The sequence below is a fragment of the Heteronotia binoei genome, chromosome 16 (assembly GCF_032191835.1).
Source record: "Heteronotia binoei isolate CCM8104 ecotype False Entrance Well chromosome 16, APGP_CSIRO_Hbin_v1, whole genome shotgun sequence".
NCBI lineage: Eukaryota > Metazoa > Chordata > Lepidosauria > Squamata > Gekkonidae > Heteronotia > Heteronotia binoei.
This window is the reverse complement of record NC_083238.1, coordinates 58,999,971-59,017,908: the sequence shown is the minus strand read 5'-3', so window position 1 is coordinate 59,017,908 and position 17,938 is coordinate 58,999,971. Positions and strand designations below refer to the sequence as shown.

The window sequence follows — 17,938 nt, the reverse complement described above, 5'->3', positions numbered from 1 at the left end:
AAACCTAGATGGCAAGAAGGCAATATTACAGTTTAGTAATTTTTCACTTACAAAGCGCTAAAGTTACAGATGGGCATTTAAAAAATAAATTGCAGATCTATACAGAGGATTCTCTGCTAATATATCATTTGCAGCCCTGTAACTTATCACGGGGAACCAAATTGCTACAAACTTCGATTCGTATTGTTCTAACGGAGCTCTTGAAGTTTGGCAGGAGATCCTGCTGATTTAAAAAAATGATACTTTCTTCCCCGTTTTGCTTTGTTAGGCAGCCAGCAGTTTCTCAGGAGCGAAGAGTTGCCCAAGAAGAAGAGCTGCCTGGCACATCAGGCTCCTCCGCCCCGATTGAGAAAGACATTTTGGTAAATAAGACGCCCGGCTCCTCGATTCGAATGGGAGCGAGAGGCTGAACTATCCGGATTGTACAAATTGGCATCTGTAGCCCGGGTGAGGTTTTGCAGGGCCATTAGAGGCTGTCAGTTTGTAGCTGCAAGCAAGGGGGGGTTGTAACATGCAGCTTGTGGCATGCAAATGCCAAGAAGCTGCGTGCGGAAAGACCTGTTGCTGGCAGGACAGCCACAAATGTTGGCATTAAGAACATCAGGGGAGCCCTGCTGGATCAGACCAGTGGTCCATCTGGTCCAGCATCCTGTCTCACACAGGGGCCAACCAGTTCCCCTGGAGGCCAACCAAATTAAACAGGGCAGAGAGGCTGAGGCTTTTTAGAGAACATAAGCCCTGGTGGATTGGACTAGTAGTCCACCTAGTCCAGCCTCCTGTCTCACACAGTGGCCATCCAGTTCCTCTGGAAGACCAACAACAGGGGCCATTGGCAGATGTATACTCCATGACTCTTATCTATAAGAACACCAGGACAGCCCTGCTGGGTCAGACCAGTGAGGTCCACCTAGTCCAGCCTCCTGCCTCACACAGTGGCCTACCAGTTCCTCTGGAGGGCCAACAACAGGGCAGAGAGGCCGAGGCCTTCCCCTGAGAAGAACATCAGAAGAGCCCTGCTGGATCAGACCAGTGAGGGTCCACCTAGTCCAGCCTCCTGTCTCCCACAGTGGCCAACCAGTTCCTCTGGAGGGCCAACAACAGGGCAGAGAGGCCGAGGCCTTCCCCTGAGAAGAACATCAGAAGAGCCCTGCTGGATCAGGCCAGTGAGGGTCCATCTAGTCCAGCCTCCTGTCTCACACAGTGGCCATCCAGTTCCTCTGGAAGACCAACAACAGGACAGAGAGGTTGGAGCTTCCCGATAGGTGGCCTCTTGGTTCTGGGAGGTTTCCCACAGTCACCATGGCTAGTGGCCATTGGCAGATGTATACTCCATGACTCTATCTATAAGAACATCAGGACAGCCCTGCTGGGTCAGACCAGTGAGGTCCACCTAGTCCAGCCTCCTGCCTCACACAGTGGCCAACCAGTTCCTCTGGAAGACCAACAGCAGGGCAGAGAGGTTGGAGCTTCCTGATAGGTGGTCTCTTGGTTCTGGGATTCAGAGGATTAGTGCCTCTGAATGTGGGGGTTCTCTTCAGTCACCATGGCTAGTGGCCATTGGCAGATGTATACTCCATGACTCTATCTATAAGAACATCAGGACAGCCCTGCTGGATCAGACCAGTGGTCCATCTACATCAACCTCTGGTCTCACACGGTGGCCAACCAGTTCCTCTGAAGGGCCAAGAACAGGGCACAGAGGCTGAGGCCTTCCTAAGAACATCAGGAGAGCCCTGCTGGACCAGACCAGTGGTCCATCTAGTCCAGCATCCTGTCTCATGCTGTGGCCAACCCATTACTCTGGAAGGCCAAATAAACAGGGCAGAGAGGTCTTGAGGCCTTCCTAAGAATGTAAGAATAGCCCTTCAGGATCAGAGCAGTGGTCCATCTGGTCCAGCATCCTGTCTCACAGGGGCCAACCTGTTACTCTGGAGGGCCAAATAAACAGGGCAGAAGCTGAGGCCTTTGTAAGAATGTTAGAAGAACCTTGTTGGCTTAGGCCAGTGCTCCAGCTATTCCACCATCCTGTTTCACGCAGTGGCCAGCCAGTTCCTCTGGAGGGCCAGCAACAGGGCAGAGAGGTTGAGGCCTTCCCCTGATGTTGCCTCCCAGCTCTGGGATACATAGGATTCGTGCCTCTGAAAGCTGAGGTTAGTCATCATGGCCTCTCCTCCATGAATCTATCCAATCCCCTTTGAAAGCTGTTTGTTCCTGTGGCTGTCACTGCAGCCTCTGGCCGCGAATTCTCTGAGGTGCTTTTTGGAAGGGGAAACTCAGGCATCCCTCACAACCAGAAGTCCTGTTTTGTTACGCGGCTAACGTGACGTGGTGTTCTGATCCCACAGAAATACTATTATTACATCCGCCACGGAATCGATACAGAACACGTGGCCCCGATGGAAGACTCCTGGCTGGAACACGTGTTGGCGCTGGTCCCCCAACACTTGAAAGTGCTCAGCGAAAGTATTTACATCCTGTCTGATGAAATGAGAGAGGACTACCTTCTCAGTGTAAAGAAAGCAATAGGTAAAGCCTGTTTCATTAATTTGTTGGGCACTCCCTGCAAAGTGTAGTGGTTAAGTGCACGGACTCTTATCTTAACGCCCTAGAGGAGCAGCCAGAGCATTCATGCACCTGTCCGCCTCTCCTTGAATGCTCTCCAGGCACTTCCCGCCTGTCCAGACGGCTAGGGAGGCACCTTGGAGCCCCCTCAGATATTAGGTACCATTTTGGAAGTGGTACCTTTCTGAGGCGGCTCCCCTCTGGGCTAGGACGGGGTGAGAAACGGGACGGGAATTGGGTGGGGGAGATGTGTGCGTTTGGACACGCTTTTTAGATCTGCCACAGAAGGTGGTGGCAGCTACAAGGATAGCCAGCTTCAAGGGAGGATTGGATAAAAATATGGAGCAGAGGTCCATCAGTGGCTCTAACCACAGCGTATTGTTGGAACTCTCTGTCTGGGGCAAGTGTTGCTCTGTATTCTTGGTTCTTGCAGGGGGCAAAGTGGAAAGGCTTCTAGCCTCACTTGTGAACCTCCTGGTGGCACTTGGGGTTTTTTTGTCCACTGTGTGACACAGAGTGTTGTACTGGATGGGCCATTGGCTTGATGCAACATGGTTTCTCTTCTGTTCTTATGTCTGAGGCAGTGGTACTCTGTATTTTTGGTGCTTGGGGAGCCATAGTGGGAGGTCTTCTGATGTCCTGTCCCTGCTGGTGGACCTCCTGATGGCACTTGGGGTTTTTTTGGCCACTGTGTGACACAGAGTGTTGGACTGGATGGGCCATTGGCCTTATCCAACATGTTTTCTCTTATGTTCTTATGCTCACCTGCCATCCCCAGGGCAGCTTAAACCTGAGAGTCAAGACAGGAACCTAGAAGGTTGAGTAGCTAAAATATAGCAGAAAATGTTCATCCAGCCACTGTTTGAAGACTTCCAGCAAGGGAGAGCTCACCAACTCCTTAGGCAGCTGATTGCACTGTTGAACAACTGTTACTGTAAAAATATTTTCCTAATATTTTTCCTGCCCTTAATGTAAACCTGTTATTGCAAGTCCTCTCCTCTGCTGCCAGTTAGTTAACACATTGGTTAAAAGATGTGTTTTAGCCTGTTATCTAGAAGAAAGTAAAGCAGGCACCAGGAGAGCCTCCAGAAGTGAGGCGCCACTGCTGAAAAGGCCCTGTGTCTGGCTGATACCCACCTCAGCTCTGAAGAAGGGGGGCAGAAAGAGCAGGGCTTGTGAGGCAGATCTTAACTGGTGGGCATGGGAGAAGTCAGTCCTTCAAGTAACACAGCTCTAATCCAGGGGTAACCTTCTTCTCTGCCTTTTTCTTTGTATTCCTTTTTAAATAATAAATAAATAAATACATTTTTTATTTATACCCTGCCCTCCCCGCTGAGGCAGGCTCAGGGTGGCTTTTCAGCTGCTATTCATTTTTTTTGGCATCCCAGCCCTTTATATGTACACATTTGGTTGTTTTGTTTTCCAGAGAGTTCTTATTTGATTTGTGTTATATATACTCCACCTGTCTCATTAAGATGCAAGGTGAACGGTAAATGATTTTTTTTCTTACGTTGGTCCTGTTTCTTTGTTTTGCTGTGCTCATTTGTGTTCTGGTCTTTCCCCCTCTCCCAATGTCTTCTTTTAGTTGACTTTGTTTTGAGAGATCCCAGGGAAAAAGAGGAGGGCAAGAAGCCAATTCTTCTACCTCATCGTCAAGAGTAAGACAACCGTTCTTTAAAGCCATTGACTAGAAAGGCATAATCAGGGGTGGAATTCTAGCAGGAGCTCCTTTGCATATTAAGCCATGACCCCTAATGTAGCCAATCCTCCAAGAGCTTACAAGGCTCTCTTTTGTAAGCTCTTGGGGGATTAGCTACATCAAGGGGTGTGTGGCCTAATATGCAAAGGAGCTCCTGCTAGAATTCCACCCCTGGCATAATATATTTTCAGGGGGCAGCCATACAGAATAAATGACAGATGTCTGAGAGCTGCAAGACATGAACGTCAGATGTTGGAAGGAAGGAAGGAAGGAAGGGAAATAAATGGGGAGGGAGAGGTGGAAAGAAAGCGACTTTAACTTGAAATGCATTCTGCAAGCCGGTGGATGGCTTGGCTTGGAGAAATGTTTTAAAGAGAGCAATGCCTTCTCCAAGCTGGCTGACAGGGCGGGAGGGGGGGAGGGCTTCAAGAGCCACACAATATGTGTGAAAGCCACATGTGGCTCCTGAGCCACAGTTTGGCCACCCCTGCTATAGATAGATCCAGGTGGGCAGCTGTGTTGGTCTGAAGCAATAGGAGGAGTCTAGTAGCATTTTTAAGACCAACCAAGTTTTATTCAGAATGTAAGCTTTTGTGTGCATGCACACTTCTTCAGACAAATGAATGGGGTACAGTGAGCAGAGCTACATATAGCTGGTGGGCAGGGGTTAAACATGCAAGACTATTAACAGACTCTGCATTTATTGCCTGTGACATTCTCCCCATCACTCTTTAATTTGGACACGTTTACTGACTTTGCTGTTGTCCAGCACAGCAAATGATATCTAAACCAAACTGGTTGTTCTTTCAATTTGTTAATTATGCTATTTTGGCATAGATTCCGCCTTGGGATGCTTTTGCATTGCCCACTGCCCACCAACTGTATGGAACTCTGCTCACTGTACTCTGTTGCATCATCTGATGAAGTGTGCACACGGAAGCTTACATTCTGAATAAAAACTCTGTTGGTCTTAAAGGTGCTACTGAACTCCTACTTTGTTCTGTTGCCTCACTATACATTGCAAAGGCCTCATGTTCATTGGTGGACATCATCACTTTATATGAACACACGGAGCTGCCTTATACCGATTCATTCCATTGGTCCATCAAGGTCCGTATTGCCAACTCAGACTGGTAGCGGCTCTCTAAGGTCTCAGGTAGAGGTCTTTCACATCACCTACTGCCTGGACCTTTTAGATGGAGAGGCCAGGGATTGAACCTGAGACCTTCTGCATGCAAAGCAGATGCGTTTCCACTGAGCCATAGCCCCTTCCAATGAACGTCTGATACAGAGTTCTTGTAGACTGCTGAACTTGAGTTCATTCGCAAACAAGGGTGGAATTCTAGCAGTAGCTCCTTTGCATATTAGGCCACACCCCCTGATGTAGCCAGTCCTCCAAGAGCTTACAAAAAAGAGCCTTGTAAGCTCTTGGAGGATTGGCTACATCAGGGGGCGTGGCCTAATGTGCAAAGGAGCTCCTGCTAGAATTCCACCCGTGTTCACAAGACTGTTGAACTGTTCATCCATAAACTGCTCCCAGGGCTGAACAGGGATGCAAGATTCTTTTCTCACTCTAGAGGCGAATTTTCTGTCATGAAGCATTTTCCCTCTGCTCAAATCAGGCTGATTAGACTGTGCCTGGTACTTCTGCGTCCTGAGTTCCTTCTTTGCAACATCCCTCCTACCTTCTGACTGGGATATAAAGGCTCAGAGATCTCCATTCCTTCCTGCATCTGATGAAGTGAGCTCAGGTTTAAGGGGCTGATGTCCTGAAAACTTGCTGGTCTCTGAGACGTTACTAAACTCATATGTGGAAGTTCTGGTGTCATCCACCAATTAACATGAGGACTTTATAGTATGTAATCATACTCTTTATAAGAAACTTGTATCCTCGGAGTAGAGCTGCCCGGGGTATCCTGGGGCATGAGAGCCAGTTTGGTGTAGCGGTTAAGTGTGCAGACTCTGATCTGGGAGAACTGGAGTTAGATCCCCCACTCCTCCTCCATATGCGGCCAGCTGAGTGACCTTGGGGTGGTCCCACTTCTGTCAGAGCTGTTCTACTCAAGATTAGTTCTCTCAGAACTTACCCAGCCTCACCTACTTTACAAGGTGTCTGTTGGGGGAGAGGAAGGGAAGGAGATTGTCAGCTGCTCTGGGACTCTGAGTAGTGAAGGGTGGGATATAAAAACAATCTTCCCCCTCCTCCTCCTTCTGTCGTCTTCCATCTTCCGTCTTCCTCCTCCTCCCTCTTCTTCTGTTGTCTTTTTCTATTGTTGTTGTCTTCTTTCTGTCTTCTGTCATCTTCCATCTTCCTCCTCCTCCCTCTTCTTCTGTTGTCGTCTTCTGTCATTGACGTCTTCTTTTGTCATCTTCTTCTGTTGTCTTTCATCTTCCTCCTCCTCCCTCTTCTTCTGTTGTGTTCTTCTGTCATTGCCGTCTTCTTTTGTCATCTTCTTCTGTTGTCTTCCATCTTCCTCCTCCTCCCTCTTCTTCTGTCGTCGTCGTCTTCTTCTTTTGTCTTCCATCTTCCTCCTCCTCCCTCTTCTTCTGTCGTCTTCTTCTGTCGTCGTCGTCTTCTTCTTCTGTTGTCTTCTTCTGTTGTCTTCTTCTTCTGTTGTCTTCCATCTTCCTCCTCCTCCTCCCTCCTCTTCTGTCGTCTTCTTCTGTCATTGCCGTCTTCTTTTGTCGTCTTCTTCTGTTGTCTTCTTCTTCTGTTGTCTTCCATCTTCCTCCTCCTCCTCCCTCCTCTTCTGTCGTCTTCTTCTGTCATTGCCGTCTTCTTTTGTCGTCTTCTTCTGTTGTCTTCCATCTTCCTCCTCCTCCCTCTTCTTCTGTTGTCTTCTTCTGTCATTACCATCTTCTTCTGTTGTCTTCCATCTTCCTCCTCCTCCCTCTTCTTCTGTCGTCTTCTTCTGTCATTGCCGTCTTCTTTTGTCGTCTTCTTCTGTTGTCTTCCATCTTCCTCCTCCTCCCTCTTCTTCTGTCGTCTTCTTCTGTCATTGCCGTCTTCTTTTGTCGTCTTCTGTTGTCTTCCATCTTCCTCCTCCTCCCTCTTCTTCTGTCGTCTTCTTCTGTCATTGCCGTCTACTTTTGTCGTCTTCTTCTGTCGTCTTCCATCTTCCTCCTCTTCCCTCTTCTTCTGTCGTCTTCTTCTGTCATCTTCCATCTTCTTCCTCCTCCCTCTAATTCTGTCGTCTTCTTCTGTCATTGCCGTCTTCTTTTGTCGTCTTCTTCTGTTGTCTTCCATCTTCCTCCTCCTCCCTCTTCTTCTGTCGTCTTCTTCTGTCATCGTCGTTGTCTTCTTCTTCTGTTGTCTTATCTTCTTTATGTCTTCTTCTTTTGTCTTCCATCTTCTTTCTGTCTTCCTTTTCCTCTTCTTCTTCATCTGCTGTCTTCTTCTCCCCTCCCCCTCCCAGGAGATGGAGATCAAACTCCAATTTTTGAACACGGCTGTTGCCGTGTGATGCGCTTGGCATTATCTCCTTGGCCGTGCGCTTGCCAGAGGAAGATATTTGAATCTGCTCCCTCAGGCCTTGTAGGAATCCTCTGCACACATGTGGAAGGACAGGTGGCGCTTGTTGGAACCCTTCTGTTATTTCTGATGAAGTCTATTTCTAGCCTCCTGTAGATTTAAAACCCTACAGTATTTCTAGCTGGTTAATTAACTGTCTAAATTGTATGCGTCTGGCTAATTAATCTGATAAGGCCCGGGGATTCACAAGAGGTTTGGGTTTAGCGAGGAAGTGCCAAGACTTAGAAGGAACCCCCTCCCCGTTTAATTGTGATATCTTTTTGCCAGGAGAGTGTTTTTAAGTTGTGACAAGTTAGTGAAAACAGCTTTAAAAACTCAGTAATTAGGGAATAAATAGATCAGTGCTCTGCGAAATCTCAGCCTTACCCATTTCTTTTTTAGAATGGAAGTTGTGCCAAAACCGTGGAACAAGTCCTTCATAGCAGCACGCAATTATATCTACGAAAATTTGCACGCAGTCAATCCCACCATGTTGGCGGTTCTGGACCTGTGGCAGACATCTTTTAAGTAAGCGTTGCTTTGAATGTATACTACTGTGACAGATGATGTGCAGTATATCCATAAAGGTTTGGGGCGGAAGTGAAGAAGAAGAAGAAGATGATATTGGATTTATACCCCTCAGAGAGACATACAGTCTCCTTTACCTTTCTCCCCCACAACAGACCCCCCTTGTGAGATGGGTGGGGCTGAGAGAGCTCTTACAGCAGCTGCGCTTTCAAGGACAACCTCTGCCAGAGCTATGGCTGACCCAAGGCCATTCTAGCAGCTGCAAGTGGAGGAGTGGGGAATCAAATGTGGTTCTCCCAGATAAGAGTCCATTCACTTAACCACTACAGCAAACTGGCTCTCAGTGAGACAGAAGGATTCATAGTTTTAAAAGTGCATAGCATGTAAGACTGAGACAGACAGAGAGAAGGAGCGTGGCTGAAAAACTTAAGTGGTTTCCATGGGAGTGAGGAGCTGATCGGGTTAATATGATGTTTATACTTGCCTTTCTCATCCTCCTTTCACAGGACATTGTAGTTTACTTATCCAAAGAGAGGGCTTTGCCTGCCTCTTGGGTCATTTGGGTCCCTTTAGGAAGCTCCATGAAGAAAGGCAGGGCTAAAACTATAATAGGCAGGCAGGCAGGCAAACAGAGAAACACAAGAGCTTGAATGAGTAGAACAGAATGGTTCAGGAGGATGTTTTTGCAAAGTGGCAAACTGTTTGTTATATTTGCATGTTGGTTTTTTTGCTGCATTGGTTTCTAATTTCTGTAATTCTATTCCCTCCCCCCCATTTCTGATGCAGTTTTTATTGCACTGTTTTCTGACTTTGTAACCCAGTTTCATAACACTGTTAATTATGTATCTTAGAGAGCCAGTTTGGTGTAGTGGTTAAGTGCGCGGACTCTTATCTGGGAGAACCGGGTTTGATTCCCCACTCCTCCGATTGCACCTGCAGGAATGGCCTTGGGTCAGCCACAATTCCAGCAAAACTGGGCAGCTTTTGGAGAGAGCTCTCTTAGCCCCACCTACCTCACAGGGTGTCTGTTGTGGGGGGAGAAGATAAAGGAGATTGGAAGCCGCCCTGAGTCTCTGATTTAGAGAGAAGGGGGGGTATAAATCTGCAATTCTTCTTCTTATCCTGTTTCTATGACATTGTTTTAAACAGGGTTGGAATTCTAGCAGGAGCTCCTTTGCATATTAGGCCACAAACCCCTGATGTAGCCAATCCTCCAGGAGCTTACAAGGGTCTTTTTTGCAAGCTCCAGGAGGATTGTCTACATCAGGGGTGTGTAGCCTAATATGCAAAGGAGCTCCTGCTAGAATTCCACCCCTGGTTTTAAATTTTGCAGTATGTCTTGAGTCTCAGCAAGAACAGTGGGCTATTAATAAGATGACAGTGATGATGAATGACAATAACTATTTTAATTGGCTTACAAAATTTGTAACCTGCCTTTCCGCCCTCACAAGGACCACCAAAGTGGCTAACATCCATGAAATAATCACATTTTAAAACCATTAACGTCAGCTCTGCCCCCAAACAGGTATCATTAAAACAAAGTAAATACAGAATTAAAACCCACTAGAAGCTCTCCCACTGTTGCCCCACCAAATGAGACAAAAAAAAGGTCTTCAGCTGCTGGCAGAAGATGGCCACAGAAGGGGACAGACAAATTTCCCTGGAGAGAGAATGCCAGAGTTTTGGTGCCATGACCGAGAAGGTGACGGAGAAAGGCCGGCAAAGGTATCACTTCAGCTTGACTGGACCCTCCTTGCAGTTACAGTGTATGAAACATGAACTGCTCTGTGTGAGGCCAGGAAAGACACTGCTACCCATTTGCTGCCCAGAAGCAACAAGAGAGCCAGTTTGGTGTAGCGGTTTTGTGTGTGGACACTTATCTGGGAGAACTGTGTTTGACTCCTCACTCCTCCACATACACCTGCTGGAGTGACCTTGGGTCAGCCACAGGTTCTCTCAATAAGTAGAAACAATGGCGATACAGTATCAGTGAGATATCCAAAAACAACTGCGCCAACAATACCACACACTTAATACAAAATGCAAAAGTTGTATCTATTATGAGAGTATGTAAGCATCCAAAACATACATGAGTATTAAAAATATTAGTCCAATAAGCAAAGTCCCATGCAGAAACATTCCATTTCATAGGGTGACTCGAAAGCAATTAATAGAGTAAATTACTTAAAAGTAATCTAGAAACGCCGAGTCCTCCCACTTTTGTATTAAGTGTTTGGTATTTTTGGCCCAGTTGTTTTTGGATATCTCACAAGTTCTCTCAAGGCTGTTCTGATCAAGAGCAGTTCTGGGAGAGCTCTCTCAGCCTCATCTACCTCATAGGATGCTTGTTGTGGGGAGGTGAAGGGAAAAGAAATCTGTAAACTGCTCTGAGACTCCTTTGGCCACGGGGTATAAAGCCAGTCTCCTCCTCCTCCTCCTCTTCTTTTTTGTTGTCATTATATAAAGAGCTGACCCCTCCTTGGGCCCATTTCTGAGGCGCTTGGGCTTTAAAATATTTTAAGGGACACAAACTCAACTGTTGTTGACCATTCCCGATCCGCAGGAGAGGGCGAGACAGAAAACTGCGTGTCCTTCAAAAGCATCACCACACCCATTTGCACAGAATGTGAAGTTTGCTCCCCTAGTTTGAAATTATTTTTGCTTACAGATCTTGCCAGAGCAAGCGAAAAACAAAATGTGAGGTGCCTGAACGCTGACACCTCGCTCACAGCGCACATTTGAAAAAATCCCCTCGTGCAGTTCTTTCAGCTTGCTTTGCCGTGGTGAATAGGGTGCATTCATTGCCCCGAAACCACCAGGCGCTGTGCTGCAAACAAGAGCGGACTTATCTCAAGTAATCAGACATACGGCTGTTTAATTTTGAACGCAGGCAAGCAATAAAAGCAATTTTTAAAAAAAAAATCTAAAAGAACAAAGTCGAGATTAATAGCTGAAAAATGTTTGCTCCGGGCACTCAGTACGAAGGAGAAGGCAAAATGGGCTTCACTTGTTCTGTTGAGACGATGCCTCATTCTGACAGGAAGGGCCCCGAAGGAACTAATAGTTGTCAGAGAACATTATCTTTAAAATATTTCCCAAGTTTTGCCTGATAAGAATAAGTTTTTGGCTCCCAATAGAGCCAAGCTATTAAACATTACCATCACTGGTTTAAATCAGCTTTGGAGCTAATTTCTAAATGGGATCTTTTCATTCCCTGAAGCTCGGTTATTAGTAAACATATTTTGTGACTAAAGAAAAGTGAGAAAGACATTTTTTTATTCAAGAAGTGTCCCTTTGTCATGGTTAGTTTTGTTTCCTTAAGTCCCCAGATAACTCCATCTAATGAGGAAGTTTTAATTGAGTTGTACTTCCTTTGTTTTTTTGAGGGGCGAGAAGTATCTGGAAGTTCATCAGATAGTCTAATTACCATTTGAAATGCCAGCTAAACCAGGAGCTTAAATCCCTTTAATAACAGACAGCTAATTTTCTTTTGAAGATACCAGATCTGATTGCTTTCCTTTCTCGGAAACAAAATGGCTGCCCCAGGAAGAAATCAAGATCTGTTGGGTTCGTTCCCCAAGCTTTCCCTGCTCCTTGTTCTCTGAACAACATCATTGCAAAGATAAGAATAGTTTTCTCTTGGGGAATGTCTTAAGGCTCTGGATAATAGGAAAAGGGCATGAGTTCCTTTCCCCTAGAAGAAGGAATAGGGGTCACAAGGAAGAATGCTCAGGTAGCATTAAAAGCCCTCAATAATATAACTTTCTTCAGACAGCTTCATCTTGATTCATCAGAGAAGTACAAAATGTGAAGGCAACATCAGGGGAAGGCCTCAACCTCTATGCCCTGTTGCTGGCCCTTCAGAGAAATTGGTTGGTCTCTGTGTGAGACAGGATGCTGGACTAGATGAATCACTCAACTGATCTAGCAGGGCTCTTCTGATGTTCTTAACATCAGGGGAAGGCCTCAGCCTCTCTGCCCTGTTGGCCCTTCAGAGGAATTGGTTGGTCACTGGGTGAGATAAGATGCTGGACTAGATGGACCACTGATCTGATCCAGCAGGGCTCTTGATGTTCATAACACACATAATTAACAGATTAAAATTCTGAAAACATTGCTTTTATAATAGTCACATCAAATGGTTCTACTGAATCAGATCTAGCTATTTGGGGACTCTGCAGTCTCTATACACAGTGGTGCTCAGAGTCTCTGAATGAATGGGGCTTTCCATTCATTTTATTGGATGTGTTAAGGATGAGCTGGTTGCGGCAGCTCTGTCCCGTTTAATGTGCGATCCCCCTCTGCTCTTTGGTTTTCAGTTGAAGTTCATGAACTTTGATAGGGCAGAACCCAAGAAGTGGAGGAGGTGTAATCCACGCTTTGATCTATCCAGTGCCTGCAGAGAGTACGGACATAAGAACATAAGAGAAGCCATGTTGGATCAGGCCAGTGGCCCATCCAGTCCAACACTCTGTGTCACACATAAGAACATAAGAGAAGCCATGTTGGATCAGGCCAGTGGCCCATCCAGTCCAACACACCATGTCACAGTGTCCAAAAAACCAGGTGCCATCAGGAGGTCCATCAGTGGGGCCAGGACACTAGAAGTCCTCCCACTGTTGCCCCCCTGCCCAAGCACCAAGAATACAGAGCTTCACTGCCCCAGACAGAGATTTCCATCAATACACTTGGGGGAAATAATTCTGATCCAGGCACTTAGTGTTTCTGTAAGTACCTGGATAATTCCTGAGAGCCCAGAACCAGCACTTCAAGAACAATCTCTAAGTGCCAGGATCAAACCTGGTTGGGCTCTTGGTCTGAAGTTCCAAGGAATGGCATTTCATCCAGGAAGCCCTCCAGTAGTGTGACAAATAAGTTTCACTTATGAGATCTGACCTGATTGGATTTTGCAATCATCCCTAACGTTCATGCTTTGTGCATAAAAAGCACAAAGAACTGAATGGGTAAGCCTCTACAGTTGGATGACCTTCATGTGGAAACTGCAGCTCTGGTAGTTGCGAGGAATCACTCGTTAGGGGCCACTGTTGCTCTTATTCCTTATGTATATCATAGAATCATAGACTTGGAAGGAACCTCCAGGGTCATCCGGTACAACCCCCAGCACAATGCAGGAAATTTACAAATACCTCCCCCCACAACACCCAGAGGCCCCTGTTCTATGCCCAGAAGATGGCAGAAACCTTCTAGAATCTTACCTATCACTTTTTTAATTTCACCCTTCCTCGCTGGGGATCAAGGCAGCATACATGGATCTCCACCTCTCACAGGCTGAGAGAGAGAGTTCCCAGCTCAAGGTCACCCTGTGAGCTTCATGCCAGAATGGGTACTAAAATGGGTACTCTTTTGCTGCCCTCTGACACTCTTGAGAGCCAGTTTGGTGCAGTGGTTAGATGCACAGACTCTTACCTGGGAGAACTGGGTTTGATTCCCCACTCCTCCACTTGCAGCTGCTGGAATGGCCTTGGGTCAGCCATAGCTCTCGCAAAGGTTGTCCTTGAAAGGGGGGGCAGCTTCTGAGTGAGCTCTCTCAGCCCCACTTACCTCACAGGGTGTCTGTTGTGTGTGGGGAGGGGGAAGGTAAAGGAGATTGTAACCACTCTGAGACTAAGATTCAGAGTATAGGGCAGGATATAAATCCAATATTTTCATCTTCATCTGAGCTCTCCTAATAAGGGCAGCCATTGAATTTAAATTTAAGTCTGTTGAATTCAAATTAAGCATCTTATGGATATTCTCATTTCATCTCATCCCCGCTTAAACTCTGATTTGTGCCCCCTCCACCCCGCCCCCCCCCCCCCCGGTAGCAACCAAGCAGTTCAGAATTCCAGATTCTGTAAAATTGTAAAAAGACAGGGACACTATCCTGAATCTGTTGAATTTTTAAATTGTAACTTTGTTTTTTAACTTTATTAATTATATCCTATTTTAATTTTTTGTATGTCTGTCATTATGGTCTGTGCCACGTTGTACATTGTACATTGCCCAGAGCCTGGCACAAGTTGACATGAGGCGAATGATAAATCTAATAATAAAATAGATAGACAGACAAACAGACAGACACTTATGAGCAGTTGTTTTAACAGGAGAACTGGGTTTCAGTCATTTGTTTTGTTGAAGTGATAATCGGCAAAGACAGATGCATTGTGAGAACATGCTAATCAAGGTGTTTGTGCCACGAATCTTACAGAAATTTGCGCTTGGTTGATAAAGAAGCCTTTCACTCTCGTCAAGAATCGATGGAGCTCTCGTTCTTCCAGAATATAGTCGTCAGGCATATGGAAGCTGCCAAAGACATGCTGTTTAAAAAGTAAGGTTGAGATACACACACTTGCACACACACGATTATGGGCACCACATTTTGAGAAGGATATAGACAAGCTGGAATGGGTCCAGAGCAATGTTCCCTCTAAGCTGCAGAGTCTTGTGAGCAAAAATTCTACATTTGTGAGCTAGTGGCATGAAAGTTGTGAGCTACTGCATAAATTATTGTGCTCTAGGGTCATCCTTCCTGAGCTAAGACAAAAATGTATGAGCCAGAGGCTAAAAATCTGTGAGCTAGCTCATGCTAACTCAGCTTAGAGGGAACATTGGTCCAGAGGAGGGCGACGAAGATGGTGAGGGGTCTGGAGACCGAGTCCCATGAGGAAAGGTTGAAGGAGCTGGGCATGTTTAGCCTGGAGAGGAGGCGGCTGAGAGGTGATCTGATCACCATCTTCAAGTACTTGAAGGGCTGTCACATAGAGGAGGGTGTGGAATTGTTTTCTGTGGCTCCAGAAGGTAGGACCAGAACCAACGGGTTGAAATTAAATCAAAAGAGTTTCCAGTTCAACATTAGGAAGAACTTCCTGACCGTTAGAGTGGTTCCCCAGTAGAACAGGCTTCCTCCTTGGGAGGTGGTGGGTTTTGTATATGGTTTTATTGTACACTGCATTTACATGTTGTGAGCCACCCTGAGCCTGCTTGTGGGGAGGGCGGGATATAAATAAAAAGTATTATTATTATTATTATTATTATTATTATTATTTGGAGGTTTTTCAACAGAGGCTAGATGTCCATCTGACAGCAATGAAGATCCTGTGACTTTAGGGGGAGGTATTTGTGAGTTTCCTGCATTGTGCAGGGGGTTGGACTAGATGACCCTGGAGATCCCTTCCAACTCTATGATTAAGGTGTTTTAATTTTTAAACTTGACTTTTAAAGACCTGCCACAGATGATTTTGTGATCAGGAATCCACAGTAAGTTATTTAGGGATGAAGTTGCGCATCAGAGTTGAAGCACTGTTTTTGAAGGATGAGAGCTAGAATTTGGCTTTTGAAATTTAACATGTTGCGTTCGACAGCACATCACCCTAACATTTGAGCCGTACCATGAACTGACAACAGGTCATCACAGTCGTCCAGCTGAGATTTGTTCTGGGTTTTGTGACATTTGATGATTCTTTATTGCTGAAAGTCCTGTCCTGAAAGTTCATTTCCTCCTTTCAAGGTTTTCCTCTGCTTGTGTCTTTCCCTTATCCGATGCTTGGGTTGCATCCAGATATGGCTGGATATCGCTCTAACCTTCTGCGATAGTGATCATTCTGGACTAGACTGGGCTCATCCACGCAGGAGGATCTAGTTGTGAATAATTGCACAATTTCCAACCAGGACAGCAGCCCTAACAGCCCAGACTAGTTTGATCTTTGCCATAGCTCAGAAGCTAAGCATGGTTCGTTCTTGGATGGGAGACTATTGAGGAAGACTGAGGTTGCTATGCAGGGAAGGGCAATGACCAATCACTTCCACTCATCTCTTGCCCATCAAAGTCAGTACTGTCAGTTCCATTTCACCGTGTTCGCTGTTGGTCGGTTGCATCCTCACTTTACCTATCCAACCAGTAGCAACTCAAGTTGTACCTCTTCAGCAGTGCGAAAATCCTCCCAAACAGCTGTGGGGGAGTGCTGTGGAAAGCTGGAGTCAATCTCTTCCTGCACCCCCCACACACACTGAAAAATTGATTGGATGGTGAGGGGTTGTTGCTCAGTGGTAGAACTTCTGCTTGGTATGCAGTAAAGGTAGTCCCCTGTGCAAGCACCAGTCGTTTGTAACTCTGGGGTGACATCACATCACAACCTTTTCATGGCAGACTTTTTATGGGATGGTTTGCCATTGCCTTCCCAGTCATCTACACTTTTCCTCCAGCAAGCTGAATACTCATTTGACCGACCTCGGAAGGATGGAAGGCTGAGTCAACCTCGAGCCGACTACCTGAACCAGCTTCTGCTGGGGATCGAACTCAGGTCGTGAGCAGAGCTTAGGACTGCAGCTTTAACACTCTGCGCCATGGGGCTCTTTGAGAAAGAATAAGCAACCAGAAAACACCAGCTGTCTCCCTTGTTCAATGAAAAGAAAGGAAAGGTCCCCTGTGCAAGGACCAGTCGTTTGCGACTTTGGGGTGACGTCGCTTTCACAACATTTTCACGGCAGACTTTTTACAGGGTGGTTTGCCATTGCCTTCCCCAGTCATCTATGCTTTCTCCCCAGCAAGCCAGGGACTCATTTGACTGACCTTGGAAGGATGGAAGGCTGAGTCAACCTTGAGCCAGCTACCTGAACCCACCTTCTGCTGGGATCGAACTCAAGCCATGAGCTGAGAGCTCGGGCTGCAGAACTGCTGCTTTACCACTCTGCCCCAAAAAAAGGGGAATAAAACACAGCCCTGCATGAGAAAGTTAACTGAAAAGGTTGGAAGAAAGAAAAAGGAAGTAAAATATAACCATGCACATAGTGCAAATGTACAAAATATCGTATGTGATTTAATTATACACTCAGAAGCGCTATAATATCTTTTAAAAGCAACAGCTCTTTGATTCAGCTATGCAGAAGGTCCCAGGTTCAGCCTCTGGCATCTTCACTTAAGGATCGGGGTATGATAGACCAGAGAGCCACTGCCAACTTGAGTAGAAAGTACTGACTTTGATGGACCCAGGAGGGTCTGATTCAGTAGAAGGCAGCTTCATGTGTTCATGATTGCAGGATGTGGAGGGTTTTTTTTGTTTTTTGTAAGACCTTTGCTCAGGGTTACTCTTGTTTGCCCAAAGCCGTTATGCACAGAATATTATTGGAACTGTCTGGGGCAGGGATGCTTTGTCTTCTTGGTGCTCGGGGGGGGGGGGGCAAAGTGGGAGGGCTTCTAGCTCCACTGGTGGACCCCCTGATGGCCCATGGGTTTTTTTGGCCACTGTGTGACACAGAGTGTTGGACTGGATGGGCCACTGGCCTGATCCAACATGGCTTCTCTTATGTTCTTAGGTGACACAGAGTGTTGGACTGGATGGGCCACTGGCCTGATCCAACATGGCTTCTCTTATGTTCTTATGTGACACAGAGTGTTGGACTGGATGGCCCATTGGCCTGATCTAACATGGCTTCTCTTATGTTCTTATGTAACACAGAGTGTTGGACTGGATGGACCATTGGCCTGATCCAACATGGCTTCTCTTATGTGACACAGAGTGTTGGACCGGATGGGCCACTGGCCTGATCCAGCATGGCTTCTCTTATGTGACACAGAGTGTTGGACTGGATGGACCATTGGCCTGATCTAACATGGCTTCTCTTATGTTCTTATGTGACAC

The 17,938-nt window shown here is 46.3% G+C and overlaps 1 protein-coding gene across 1 annotated transcript in view; it reads left to right on the top strand.

Moving 5' to 3' along the window:
• The first annotated feature begins 236 nt into the window (after positions 1-236).
• The window catches only part of DNAH7 (dynein axonemal heavy chain 7), a 241,075-nt gene continuing 223,373 nt past the window's right edge, over positions 237-17,938 (top strand). The window contains exons 1-5 of the mRNA XM_060257065.1: positions 237-362; positions 2,346-2,526; positions 4,148-4,220; positions 8,175-8,300; positions 14,509-14,628. Coding sequence (XP_060113048.1) covers positions 237-362; positions 2,346-2,526; positions 4,148-4,220; positions 8,175-8,300; positions 14,509-14,628 — 626 coding nt within the window. The remainder of the gene's footprint in view (positions 363-2,345; positions 2,527-4,147; positions 4,221-8,174; positions 8,301-14,508; positions 14,629-17,938) is intronic.